The following is a 14,779-nucleotide window of genomic DNA, read 5'->3' on the forward strand; positions in this document are numbered from 1 at the left end:
GCCAGGGGCCGCTCGACCACTTTCGGTTTCACTTTCGGACTTCAGGGGGCTGGCCGGCGGACGCGCTTGAGGTGGCGGGGTGTTTCCTTGGCCTCTGCGCGAGGCTTTGTCTCCACCTGCCACTAGAGTGCCTATCGCCTTGGGTCCCCCCGCACCGCCATATTGTGGTCTCGGGTGAGGCGCTAGTCTGCGGTGCCGGTGCCTCTGCTACTCTTGATCGGCGGTCCCCCTCGGTGTCCGTGACCACATGGGGGGCAAGGGGGGCCCCGAGGGGCGTAAGACTAAGGCCTCCCTCCGCGGGGGATCAGTCCAGACCAACAACATGGACCGCTACACTCAGGGCAGAGGTTCCCCTGGAGCGGCCGGCCCCCCCCCGGACGCCGCCGGTGGTGGCACGTCCGTCTCTCCGGAGCTTTCCCTACAGGACATCATGGGCGCCATTGATGGCATCAGGGAAACCATCGCCACGCAATACGAGGCCCTGGCCCGTAAAATCGACACGGTGGCAATTGATGTCACCTTAATTCGGGCGGATCTCTCCAAAACAAACGAGAGGGTTCAGGCTCTCGATGCGCGGACCTCCACCCTTGGTGCGGATGTGTCGGACCTGCAGGCCGCGCTTGGTGACATCAAGGTGGTCAACGATCAGATGGCCCGGCGGCTGGAGGACTTCGAGGGACGGGCCCGACGCAACAACATCCGTGTCATAGGCGTACCGGAGTCCTCCGACAGCCGCCCGGTTGACCTCCTGGTCGAGGAACTCATCCTCCAACAGTTGACCCCTGCTGGCCTAAGTAAGTTCTTTGCCGTGGAGCGGGCCCATCGAGTTCCGGGCGGTCGGCCGCGGCCGGGGGCCCCCCCGAGGCCTATCGTGGCCAAACTGTTTTACTACAGAGACCGAGATGCGATTCTGCAGGCCTCACGTGTCCATGGCCCGGTTCGTCATGAGAACTCATCCATTAACTTTTATCCGGACTTTACCCAACTGGTCCAGAAACAGCGGATGGGATTCCAGGGGGTGAAACGTCGTCTCCGTGAACTGGGCCTAAAGTACTCTATGCTCTACCCTGCAAAACTCCGAGTCGAACATGAGGATCGGACTGCCTTTTTTGACTCTCCTGTGGCCGTGAGTGACTGGCTGGACTCGCTGCCGGACAGAGGTGGCCGTCCCGGGCCCTCTGCAGGCGCCGAAGGTGACGGGTCCCCTTTGGAGTGACTTTTGGTCCTTGATTTTGCCATTTTGCACTGTTCAGCTGGGTTTTACTTCTTTGGTTCATTTTGTCTTGCTAGGACCTGTGTGGGGGGCGGGCGGGGACGGGTCCCTTTCCTCCTCCGGGGTCTTTTCGTAGAATGGGGTTAGTTGGGCGACAGGCACACTGCAAGTTGGGGGGGGGGGTTTTGGCCCGCAGGGGTGCAGGGTGGGGGGAGTTGGATTTGGGGGGGGGGTTGGGGGGAAGGAGGGGTTGTTTTGCTGTGTGTTTTCTGTTTGCAGGGCGAGGTATTGATTTTTGTCCAACTTCGGGAACTGTGCTACTTGCTGGGGGACCTTTGATCTATTGGAGGGGATGGGGGGGGACGGGTTGAGGCTGATGTCATGGAACGTCAATGGGTTGGGGGACCGTATCAAACGGGGTGTAGTACTGCAGTATTTGCGTCGTCTGACTCCTGATGTGGTGTTTATCCAGGAGACGCATCTGGTTGGTAATGTCTGTCATGCAATGAACAGGGGGGGATACCGCCTCGTGGCTCATTCTGGTTTCACAACTGGTTCCAGGGGGGTGGGCATTCTCCTGCGATCCTCACTTCCGTTGGAGATCACCAGGGTAGTCTCAGATGACAGAGGGCGCTATGTGGGTCTGACTGGGAGGTGGGAGGGGCATCCCCTTGCCCTGGTCTCAGTTTACGTCCCCCCGGGCCTCCAGAACTCCACCTTCGCGGACTTGGGTCGAATGCTGCTTGAACTTCCGGACAGTCTTTTGCTTATGGGCGGGGACTTTAATTCGGTGGTTTCGGGTGACCTGGATCGTCACCCACCCAGGGCCCTCCCCGCTGCCCAGGCATGGCTAGGTGGGCTGTTGGAGACCTTCGGCCTGGTGGATAGTTGGCGATTAATGCATCCGACCCAATGTCAGTACACCTTTCACTCTGGGGCGCATGGGAGCCTTTCTAGGTTAGACTATTTCCTTATGCCCGCGGCGCAGACTGGTCGGATTCGAGAGGTCAGGCACCTGGCGAGGGGTATCTCCGATCATTCCCCGCTGTGGCTGCTCTTTGACACCGAGTCGCGGTCTGCAGGGCGGATCGCTCCCATTAACCCGTGGTACCTGCGAGACCCTACGACTCGCGACAGCCTGGTTAAGGCTATGGACCAATACTTCCTTGAAAACGAGGGGTCGGTGTCGTCCGCAATGTCCCTGTGGGAAGCCTTTAAAACCGTAATCCGCGGACACGCCCTCTCCCAGATAGTGGTGGCTAAGAAGCTCAAGAGTGAGGCAGTGGTGAAGCTGGAGACTGACATCTCGGGGCTGGAGTCGGCCTTGGAGGCGGGTGTCACTCCGGACGGGCTCCATGCCCTCAGCCTGAAACAGTTTGAATACAGGTCTCTTGTCACTGACGCTGCCAAAACGATGTATAGGGAGCAGCAGGGTCGATTGTATGATGCCGGGGACAAGGCGGGAAAGTTGATTGCGTGGCTGGACAAGGAGAGAGTGAATCGTGTGGTCCCGGAGCTGCGTGTCTCGGATGGAGTGTGTGTGACTGAGCCTGGTGAGATTGTGGAATGTTTCGCCGACCACCTCCGGGCCGTGTACTCCCCGGTGACTGATAGGGATGAGGAAGACTCTTGCCTTCTACTGAGGGATATTGCTTTGCCCTGCCTGTCCGTCGAAGACCGTGAGCAGCTGGACGCCCCCTTGTCGGTAGATGAAATAGCAACTGCGATTCGATCCCTTCGCTCGGGCAAGGCTATGGGTCCCAACGGTCTACCTATCGAATTATATAAGTTGCGCCCGGATAAACTCGCGCCCTTCCTCCGTTGTATGTTTCAGGAGTCCCTTGAGGCAGGTTCCCTTCCTGCCGACCAGCGACTGGCCACGATAGTCGTGATCCCCAAGGAAGGTAAGCCGCGAGACCGCTGTGCCTCCTACAGGCCTATCTCACTGCTAAACGCAGAGCCTAAAATCCTGGCTAAAGTCCTTGCCAATCGTTTGTTGAGCGTCATCTGCGATCTGATTCATCCTGATCAATGCGGCTTCATCCCGCATCGCAACACCGCCCTTAACTTGCGGCGTCTTCACGGCGCCCTCGCCAGGGCGGAGTACCTCTCCGAACCGGCCGTGCTGGTTTCTTTAGACGCCACGATGGCCTTTGACACCATCGAGTGGCCATTCCTCTGGGCTGTCTTGACCAAATTCGGCTTTGGGGAAGGATTTCTTGGCTGGGTGAAGCTTCTCTACACGGGACCCATGGCTCAGGTGGTGGTTAATGGGCGGGTCTCTCGGCCCTTCGCTCTCGGTAGGGGTACGAGGCAGGGGTGCCCGTTGTCCCCTCTGCTCTTTGCTCTCGCCCTGGAGCCACTCGCTGCTTGGCTCCGCTGGGAGCCCTCGATCAGAGGGATCCGGTGGGCCCCGGGCTTCGAGGATCGGGTCTCGTTGTATGCGGACGATATTCTCCTGTATCTTACCTCGCCGCGGCAGTCGCTTAACGTTCTCTTTGATGTTCTGACTTCCTTTGGGAGAAATTCGGGTCTAACGATTAACTGGTCTAAATCCTGTGTCTATCCTATCTCCGGTGGCCCTCCTCTCTAGCCGCCTCGGCTTCCGATCCAATTATCTCTGTCCGGCTTTAAATACCTGGGGATATACGTCTCGTTGGACCCGGTGGCTCGCTATGAGCAAAATCTCCTGCTTCCACTTCGGCGTTTGAGGGAAGACACGGCTCGGTGGTGTAAGCTGCCCTTGTCCCCGCTGGGTCGGGCAGCACTGTTTAAAATGATGTCCCTTCCCAGATTCCTCTATGCACTTCAGAACTCCTTCGATGTCATTCCAGTGGCCTACTTTCGGGAGGTGGAGAGCCTGCAGAGGAGACTGGCGTGGGACGGACGGGCGCGTATCGCCCTGGCCAAGCTTACTCTCCCCTGGTACGACGGGGGCATCGCGCTTCCCGACATTCGCAGGTATTATTGGGCCTCACAGCTATCGGCCATTAACCATGCCACGTATGCGCCTGGCTTGAATCCGGCGTATGAGATGGATAAATTCTTGCTTCCCGGCGGAAATTATAACAGGGCGCTTTACTCCCGCTCGGCTGGACGGACCCTGACGGGCCCTACTAAGATTGCGGTACGGATCTGGAAGGCGGCCAATGTAGCCATGGGCTGGAGTGAGCGACTAACATGTGCTACTCCTTTATTTGCCTCCGACCGACTGGGAAGCCTCTGGACAACGAAAGGGTTTGACCGTTGGGACACGATCGGTATTAGTAGAGTGGGAGACTTATGGATGAAGGGCGCGGTTAAGACCTTCGCGGCGCTCCAGAGCGAATACGAACTCACGGAAAGGGAGTTCTTCCGATACGCCCAGGTTCGGCATGCCCTGCTCTCTGTCTTTGGGGAGGGGACCAAGATCCCTGCCTCTTCGCCCCTCGAGGACCGCATACTCGATGGTCATGTCCCCGACAGTACTATCTCTTTAATTTATAAAAAACTTATTAATAATCGGGCTGACCTCTTGGTGCGCCTTCGGGAGGCGTGGACGGGGGATGGGGTGGAATTAGACGACGAGGACTGGCAGTCCGCACTGTCGTCCCCCAAGGAAGTAGCCATTCCAGCCCGTCTCCGCCTGGTCCAACTAAAGATTCTCCACCGGGTGTATGTGACGGGTCCCCGTTTGGTCTCGATGGGATTTTCTGAAGATGGGCTCTGTAAGCGGGGCTGTGGGCTCAGTGCCACCTTTCTCCATATCCTTTGGGAGTGCCGCGAGGTGGCGGAATACTGGCGTCGGGTTCATGTGGTCATGGGACAAGTCACCGGAGTTGCGCTGCTGCCGGAGGTGCGTCGCTGTGTCCTGAATGTGTGGGAGCCCAATGATTATAACGCGGCTCAGACTCGGTGGGCGGCCCTGGGGAACATGATTGCCAAGAGGGATATAGCGCAGCTTTGGGGCTCCCAGCGGCCTCCCACCGTGTCAGTATGGAAGGAGAACATGGACTGGTGTATGTTCAGGGAGAAGACTGTGTATGTGGCCCGTGGCAAACCCGGGGCATGGGGTAGAATCTGGGGGCAATGGAACGTGTATCGTGGGGGTATCTGTACGCCCCCCCTAGTGGACACCGATATTGCCTTGTCCCCCTGACCCTTGATGGTTCCTTGCAACTTTTTGTAATAACCGAATATAGATGTTCCTCTCCCGTGACCCCCCCCCGACCTATCAGTACTCCTTCCTCTTGATAGCTATTTGAAGGTCGGAAGTAGAGTCCCCCGGATGTAGCCTGACCCACGCTTTTTGCCCTTATGCCTCGCCGTTTGTTTTTAGTTGTTATTTATGTTAAACTTATGTCTCCTGCTTCCTTCGAACTATCCGGAGCCATTTACGGGGCTGGGCCCCAGGAGTCGACTACTGCCTTAACTAATGTATGATCCTTTCTGAATCTAGCGGCCGGCCCTGGTGGTTGTAGGCCCATGCTTGTAACCGATTTATTGTTCAATAAAAATAAAAAAATAAAAAAGAATGCTCTAAAGTTCTATTTCATCAAGAGCTATAAGCAACGCAGTTAGATTATTAGCTTTTACTGCCTATGTGCAATGGAAAAACGTTTCAGTTCTGCATCACGCCGTGGTGTCATCCACAGAAACTTTAAATTTGCTTTGCTTTGACAAACACATATTCTTCACTTCATTTTACAATACCAACTTCTACCTCTAGCAGATGCAAGGCTCTGAAGTGCATTTGTTCGGTGCCGAGAGAGCAAATAATGTAATGAGGAAAACCGTGTTTAACTCTTCAGTCTTAACGGATGAGGACAGCTAAATCATACATGTTATACAGTCAAAAAGAATAGAAAAAGCAATACATCATGTGTGTTGACTTTACTCATGAGACTTCATGACAAAAGACCATGAAGTCATAGTACAGACTGACGTCAGAAACACTGAAATATACTAATTTAGGATTCAACAAAGGCATTTGCATAGCCCCCTATCTCAATACATGAGGCATAATTCACCATGGCTCATCGTTTGCACTATATTTGCTCTTCTCAGCACAGGAAAATAGGAATAAAAGGAAGCAAGATTCATAATCTCACAACTGCAAAGTGTAAAGAGTACCCAAAAATGATTCGTTTCCTATATGCCGGCCGTTACAGATTGGGCAGAGAGCACAAATCTAAGCTAGCACAATAAACCAAGCCCAGCTCAGATACTCAAGAAATCAGACAATTTAAGTGAAAAACCTCCTCCTCTTTATTTTGCCATTGTTATGAGCATGTTTTCTTGCTCAAGTCATTATTTATTTCGCATTATTGTCTTTATTATTTATCCAGGATTTGTTTCAAATTTTCCTCTTTTCTTCCATTAAGGTTTTCATTGTTTTGCCAAATACAATTGCTTTGAAATATGACCAAACTGTGCTTTTTCTTTCCCCATTTGCTTTTTTGTTTTCTTGCTATACTGCTTCTATGTCCATGTTCCTTTGTGCTTAGCTAATTTTAACTTTTTTTCCCCACTCACCCATTTTCCCTTTTCTGTGCCCTCTCACTCAGAGTAATGAGAGATACAACGTGAAAAATAATACAGATCAAAATAACAATGCCATGGCATTTTGAGGATCCTTTATCAGTTTAAAAGAGAATAAGAACAACTAATACTTGCACTATACATCTTCTCTACCTTCTAGATGTAAAGTCAAAGAACATTGGAAATGAATTGTCACTTTGTGGGGGAACAGAGAAAAAATGTACAACTCTGGCCACTTTTCTTTTTTTTTCATATGCATAAAAATATCGCTATTTATAAAGCTGAATTAAGAATATAGCTTAAAATGTTGCTCCATAAGATCACAGTAAAACAATTTACAGAAAAAGAACCTGCAAATATTATGCCAGGGACATCTTGATTTCACCCGGTGTGTTTTTTAGCCACTTCAATGCCAACACTGACCATGCTTCTAGGATGGAAATAAAATTTAACACAAAGTCACTATATGTTTGATATTGTGGCAACGCAGGGACTAGGCGCTTTGTCACAACTACTAAGCACCCTCAACTACAACCACTACTATCTCATCTGCGCTTAGACCTATAAATATATAAAAACACCTGCTGTTTAGTACATCGTCCAAATGAACCCTGATTTTAGCAACTGCATTTCTTACACAAACGTGGCAAAAATCATTCAAATCAGTCATAACAGACCCTATACAATTCCATGAAAAGCACCTCTTTTAGAAACACCATTTGTGCTCCCCCTAAATACATCTCGAAAAGTGTAATGAAAATGTTCTGATGTTAGTTTACCAAAATTACAGCTGGGCCAATTACAGGGTCTTTAAGATTGTAAGAAGTCAAGGGACGTCACCGACCAAAATTTGTTATAAATCAACCTCACTAATACTACAGGAGATAAAAGGTAATGGTAATGAGGCAGCCACTTTTCCAAAAAAATTCAAATGATGGACATGTAGGCAGCCAACTTCTTTTTGTTGTGCTGTTCTGAATATCTGTGCACCAAGTAATCACATGTCCTTTTATTTGTGCACAAAATATGGTAATCATGAAGGACTAACTGGTCTTGGACAATTTAGTTTGTATGTTTTGGCTCAAGCATTAGTTACAACACACTACAGAGCCATGTGTATTAGATATTCAAATGGGTGTGATGCGAAATTCTGACTTTCAGGCAGCAATGTACCAAAGAATGTGTTGGGATTACTATGTTAGTTTTAGCTGGAAATTTCACTCACCCAAATTGCGTCAGAGATGTGCTCTTTGAGGGTCCTAGTCATGTCCCAACTGAGAATTTGACGCTCCGATGTTTCATCCATCTCCCATTTATTTAAACTGGAACTTGTGAGTGTATAGAAGCAATCTTCTTTATCCCAGAGAACACTGTGAAGCTACATTAACAAAAGGTTAAACAATTACTTAACACATTTTTGTTAATGTTCTTCATTTATGAACACTCGAGAAATTTAAATTGTCAAAATGTACATTATATATAGAATACAGAATAGACTGGAGTGCCAAGAGTGCTAATACCAATCAGCCATAATAATCAATTAGAGAAGCAAAAGAACAAGTTACTTACCTGCGGTAATGATACATCTGTAAGAGACATATGTTAGTTATAGATTCCTTACCTTAGAATTACCCCCAGACATCAGACTGGATCCGGAGTATTTTTTCTTAGCAGTACCCCTACGGGGGTAGGTGGCGTCAGTCGATCCACGTCCGCAGTGGTCGCCGGGATGACGCCGCAGTGTCTACTTAAACGCCACCCCAGCGCGCTTATGTCAGTTTTGAAACTACTTTCCACGCCAAAAGCGCAAAACCATGCAAGACTTTGACCACTGGTGCGCTAAAACTAGGGCCCTGCAAGGGAGTCCATAACTTTAGAAGCCAGTTAGCGGAGTGGGGAGGATGGGTGGGACAGTAAGGAATCTATAACTAACATATGTCTCTTACAGATACATCGTTACCGAAGGGAAGTAACTTGTCCAACTGAAATAGACTGTTAGTTATAGATTCCTTACCTTAGGATAGATAAACCCAGCAATACCAACCCCAGAGGAGGGTTTGCAAACTAAGTTCATACCAGAAAGTCCTGGAGAACAGAACGGGGAAAATAGCCGTCCCTCCGGACATGGCCGTCCAGGCAGTAATGTCTGGTAAACGTGCACAAGGTTGCTCACGTGGCTGCCTGACAGATGTCAAGGAGTGGAACTCCGCGAGCAAGTGCAGTGGCGGCTGCCATATCTCTGGTAGAATGAGCACGGCGCTCCACTGGAGGTTCATTTTTCACCATAGCGTAGCAGACTTTTATACAAAGGACAACCCATCCAGAGATGGCCCGCTATTCAACTGACACTTTTTTGGCACCCACAGAGCCAACGAAGAGTTGATCATCCACCCGGAAATCTCTTGTGCGATCAAGGTAGAAAGATAGCGCATGCTTGGGTCCAGACAGTGGAGTCTCTCCTCCTCTTTGGAAGGGTGTGGAGGTGGGAAAAGGTGGGCAGAGTAATGGTTTGACAAATGTGAAAGGGAGTTACCACTTTGGGAAGGAATGAAGGCCTTGTCCTAAGCATCACTTTGTCCAGAAGCACAGAGAGAAGAAAGGGGGCTTAGAAGAAAGAGCTTGGAGCTCACTCACTCTGCCAGTTGAGGTGATGGCAACAAGGAAAGCGGTCTTCAGAGTGAGGACAGTTATGAAGAGGCTCAAAGGGAGAACACATAAGATATGTTAAGACCAGATTAGAGTCCCACTGGGGCATTACGAAAGTAGAAGAAGGAAAGAGAAGAGTAATGCCCTTGAGGAATCTCTGTACAATAGGGGACTTGAACAAAGATTGCTGATCTGGAAGCCGAAGGAAAGCAAAGATGGCTGAAAGATAGCCATTAAGAGTGCCCAGGGCAGAACCTTGCTGGGCCAAAGAAAGTATGTACAATAGGATCTCTGAAAGAGGGGCAGAAAGGGGATCCACGGCCTATGCTAAGCACCATGCTGCAAACGTATTCTATCTACAGATATATACAGTCTTAGTGGAGGGACGCCTGGCTGCCAAGATGACGTTACAGACTTCGGGAGGAAGGTCAAAAGCTGTCTACTGTCACAGCATCAATCTCCACGCAAGGAGATGGAGGCTGGACAGGTTTGGGTGAAGAACCCTCCCATGCTGCTGCAACAGAAGATCCTCCCGAAGAGGCAGTCTGATTGGATGACCGATGGCCATGCTCAGGAGTTCTGGGTACCAGACTCTTCGTGCCCAGTCTGGAGCCACAAGAATGACTCGAGTACAGGAGGCCCCAGTGCCACTTGCGACAAAAAGCGTTTCTGAGCAAAGTGCCGCCTTTTAAATTCCAACGCACAGAACTGCTGACATTGCACAATCTCTTCGGTGGTGAACAGATCCAACCTTGCAGCACCTCCGAGTGAAGACGCCATTCCTGATCCACCAGGCACTGGCGGCTGAGTTTGTCAACCCTGGCTTTCCGGGAACCTGCCAGGTGTTGAACCACCAGGGTTATGCCCTGATGTTCCAGCCTTGTCCGGAGAGGAAGAACCTCTTGACATAGGGTCCATGACCCCACCCCGCCTTGTGTGTTGCAGTACCACACGGCGGTGGTTTTGTCCGTGAACACCTGCATCACTTTCCCTTTAAGAGAGGGAAGAAATGCTTTCTGTGCCAGACGAACGGACTCTGCCAGAGACCAGACGCCTCTGATCTCCGCCTCTCCCAGATGGCTGCCCCATCCAAGGAGTGCCACATCTGTCACCACTGTGAGGTATGGTTGGGGAAGGGAGAGGGATCTGCCGCTGACCCAAGCGTGGTTTGTAAGCCACCACTGCAGTGGTTGCGCAGTCCCCACCGAGATCTGGACCTAGTAGGAAAGATTGCCCTGATGCTGCGCCCACTGGAACTTCAGGTTCCACTGCAGAGCCTGCATATGCCATCTGGCATGATCCTCTAGCAGGATGCAGGAGGCCATGAGGCCTCAGGGTCATTATCACCGAATTACGGGATAGAGGCTGAAACATCGATAACATAGCCCGAATATCCCAGACTCGCTGCTCGGGAGGATAGGCCTGAAACTGCACCGTGTCCAGAACCGCCCCGATGAAAGGGAGCGTTTCAGAGGGGGTCAGGTGTGATAGCACCTTGATAATGAACCCCGGCGAGTGCAGGAGGTCAACCGTAGTCTGGAGGTGGGAGACGATAGCGTGGGGCGAGCCCGCCATCAACAGCCAGTCGTCGAGGTAGGAGGAAGACTGTAACCCCTGCGCAGATGAGCTGCGACCACTGCCATCACTTTCGTGAACACTCAAGGGGCACTGGTAAGGCCAAAGGGAAGCATGGTGAACTGAAAATGCTCGTGGCCTACCGTGAACCGCAGATAGCGCCTATGGGCCGGCAGGATGGTGATGTGAAAATAGGCGTCCTGCAAGTCCAACGCCCTCATCAGTCTCCAGGGTCGAAGACGCACAGGACCTGAGCCAGAGTCAACATTTTGAACTTCTCCTTCCGGAGGAAGCGGTTGAGGGCCCTGAGGTCTTGAATAGGACGCAGGCCTTCAGCCTTCTTGGGCACCAGAAAGTAGCGGGAAAAGCAACCATGGCCTACTTCTGGCTTAGGAACCCTCTTGATGGCTCCCTTAGCCAAGAGAGCAGGAACGTCCTGGTGCAGAGGGGCCAAATGATCCTCCAACATGCACTCAAAAGACGGTTGCATAGAGAGAGGGGTAGTCTCGAAAGGGGAGGGAGTAGCCCCTTCTGACTATTTGCAAAACCCACCTGTTCGAAGTGATGGTCTGCCAGTGGGGGAGGCGATGGCGAATCCTGCCGCCCACTGGCTTCTGATGGCCCTGGAAGCCAGGACAAGGAAGGTTTGGAGGCTGCTGCAGGGGTGTGAAAGAGTGCACTGGCCCGCCCGCTGGACCCCAGACCAGCGTCTCTTGGTCCCACGTCTGCGGCCACACTGAGACTGGGTAGCTTGCGTGAACCGGTGGCTGGTCTGAGCTGGACGTGTTGGGGTGCCCCTTCCGTAGCCATGAAAGGGACAAAAAGCAGACTGAGGTGGAAGGGTCATCGCTATGAGGCCCAACGACCAGGCCGTATCTCGAGAATCCTTAAAGGGCTACAGCGCCGAGCCTGCCTTGACACCAAAAGGGCAACTGCCATCAAAGGGCATGTCCTACAGGGTTGCCTAGACATACCCTAAAAAGCCAGATGTCCTGAACCAGGCGTAGCGCCGAAGGGCTACCGACGAGGCAATCGTTCTGCCCAATGAGTCGGTGATATCCATACCACAGCGGATCGTGAATATGGCTGCGTCTCACCCATCCACCATTGCTTGGGAGAGAACGGCCTTGGCCTCCTCTGGGCACTGAGGCAGCACCTGTGCAACCGTATCCCTGACAGTATTAGAGCATCGGCCCAAGAGGCATGCGGTATTTAGAGACCGCAATACCAAGCTGGGGGAAGAGAACATATGCTTACCAAGATGATCCAGCCTCTTGGATTCTGTATCTGGGGGAGCAGAAGGGAATGCGCCCTTACATGAAGAGGTTTGGACCACCAAGCTCTCTGGGGAAGGGCATTGAGTGAGAAAGACTGGGTTGCCCAGAGTCGGGCAGTGGAGGAGGACGATCGTCCTGTCCACCCCCTGTGCTGGGCTTGGACCAAGTGCCCAGAATAACGTTAGAATATAGTCAATGAGGGCTTTGTTGAACGGCAAAAGTGGCTCAGATGAAGTTGCTGCCGGTTTAAGCACCTCCGTTAGGAGATTAGTCCTGACTGCCACCGAAAGGAGATGCAGACCCAGCGTCACAGCTGCCCTTCTCATCACCACAGCATAAGACGCTCCCTCCTCCATGGCAACAGTATGGGGAGAAAGCATGCCAAGGTCAAGAGAAGTGTCCAGACCACTGGTGTCACCCAGTTGTTCTCTCCAGTCCGGCTTTTTCAGATAGTCTGCTAAAGGGTTAGAAGACTCCTAACAATCCTTATCACCGCCTTCAGGGTGCTAAGGAACACCTGGGATGAACAAGGGAACAAACATACCCTCCAGTCGTCGGATTTGACGTCGGGCGACGTCAATTCAGCTCCCTATCCATCTCCGGGATGGGGATGGCGTCGGCCACGCAATGGCCGGCATCGGGAGCGTCGCCTTTGGGATCGGCGCCAGGGTAAGTCGACCGCGTCAATCCGGATCCAGACCTGGACCCATTGGGGCCCGCCTGAGCCGCAGGCATTGAAGGCCCAGGGCCTCCAACTGGCCCCCCGGGGCCCGAAGGCGCACTGGCGGAGTCAGGCTGCCCAAAGATGGAGTGGAGAGCTTCGTAAAATGCACAAAGCTGGGCTGGGGACGCTCCGGCTCCCAGAAAGGAGGGGAGGCGTGGAGTCGTGCCTTAGTCAGGCGCCTGAAGATGGAGCCTTAGAGCAACGATGCTCTGGGTCCCGCGTCGCGTCAGCCGACCAACTGGGTGAAGGAGAAGAGTGACTGTGCTTCTTCAACTTCTTCTTATGCTTCAACATACCGGAGGAGTGTGTGACTGGTCTCGAGACCTTCCCCTCGAGTGAGACCGGGAGCGACGCGGTTACGACTGCCAGGCCTCCTAAAGCTTTCAAGACCACTCCCGCAAAGACTTCCGATTCATGACCCGGCAGTCGGAGCATGACTTCGAGTCGTGGTCGCGCTTCAGGCATCAGAGGCACACAAGGTGCAGATCCGTCACGGACATCAGTTTGTGACAAGAGTCACAAGGCTTGAAGTCGGTCTGACGATAGGACATCCCTCGCGCACCAGGATTCGAAGACTCAAAAAAAGATGTCAACAAAAGTCGTAAAAGGTTAGTCAAAAAATGACTAAGGGGCAAGCTCTCTCTGGATCTGCGATAGGCTGGCGTGGAAAAAGAAAGAACTGACGTCAGCGCGCAGGTGCAGCGTCTAAGTAGACACCACAATGTAATTGACAGACGATGAGTTGACTGCTAGGAAAAAAACCTGCGGATCCAGTCTGACGCCTGAGGATAATTCTAAGGTAAGGAATCTATAACTAACAGTCTCTTTCAGATACTAGTAGTTTGGCAGACAAGATGGAGGTAGAGTTCTCAGTCCCAGGCCGCTTCTCTGCATAGTAGTAAAAACCCAACAAAATGAAATGTACTCAACACAAATCGTGGTCCTTAAGCATTCGGAAGCAGGCAGAATCCTGGGTAGAAAATTTAAAAAATGAAGCTAAACTCAGTTGCAGACGTGTGTAAAGCAATGTAAGGGATAACATTCAGAGGCAAATGCAGACTACAGACAATCATGGATGGGGCAAGTCAAACACACTATTATGTCAGCAAACAGCAGTCTGTCAGCAGACTATGTAATGAATCCATTTTCGAGGGGAATATATGGGCTTAGAATACATTCACTCTTGGTACCGACTGCATACTTTTTCAGGAAGAGTGTGCTGCCTAATTTTCATTATTTGCCTTTTAAGTACCCTAATGCCCTGTTTCATCATTTTATGCCCTCTTGGTGAAACACATTTCATGATTCTCTCAACACCAGTTCTTTTAATACAAGTTTACTTGTGTTAAATAATCCACTCCTATCTTAACTGTTGTTCACTTAATATATTTGGTATGCATACCAAAGGCTATTTCAATTGCTACCACCATGATCACTTAGTAGCACGTACACACATTAAGTAACACTATGGTGAACTTAACACATTTACTGTATGGTGAAGCTATTGTACAAAGTATTAACAAAGAGCACCTTGTGCATTAGCCTTGTGCTAAAGTAAGGTATGTTTTTGTGTAATGTGTGTTTTAACTAACATGCTAAGTTGTTTGATTAAGATAGACGCGGTTTTAGAATGAAAGGAAATTAAGAAATAGGTTTTCCCTTTGCGCTTGGATAAAAACTTGGAGCATTCTTCTAAAACATCTCTCCTTCCCTTCTCGTTGAGCTGAGAGAACTTCCTTTGGATGTCATCCAAGGCTACCGGACCCGTAAAAGCATGCCAGTGTCCTGAAACATAACCTGGACAAGGAGAACTTTTTGGCAAGA

The 14,779-nt window shown here is 51.1% G+C and overlaps 1 protein-coding gene across 1 annotated transcript in view; it reads right to left on the reverse strand.

Moving 5' to 3' along the window:
• NUP133 (nucleoporin 133) overlaps nucleotides 1-14,779 on the reverse strand; it is a 1,584,091-nt gene that overhangs the window by 1,344,765 nt on the left and 224,547 nt on the right. Inside the window, exon 7 of the mRNA XM_085611954.1 lies at nucleotides 7,959-8,111. Coding sequence (XP_085468080.1) covers nucleotides 7,959-8,111 — 153 coding nt within the window. The remainder of the gene's footprint in view (nucleotides 1-7,958; nucleotides 8,112-14,779) is intronic.

Source organism: Triturus cristatus, chromosome 6 (assembly GCF_964204655.1).
Source record: "Triturus cristatus chromosome 6, aTriCri1.1, whole genome shotgun sequence".
Classification (NCBI taxonomy): Eukaryota; Metazoa; Chordata; class Amphibia; order Caudata; family Salamandridae; genus Triturus; species Triturus cristatus.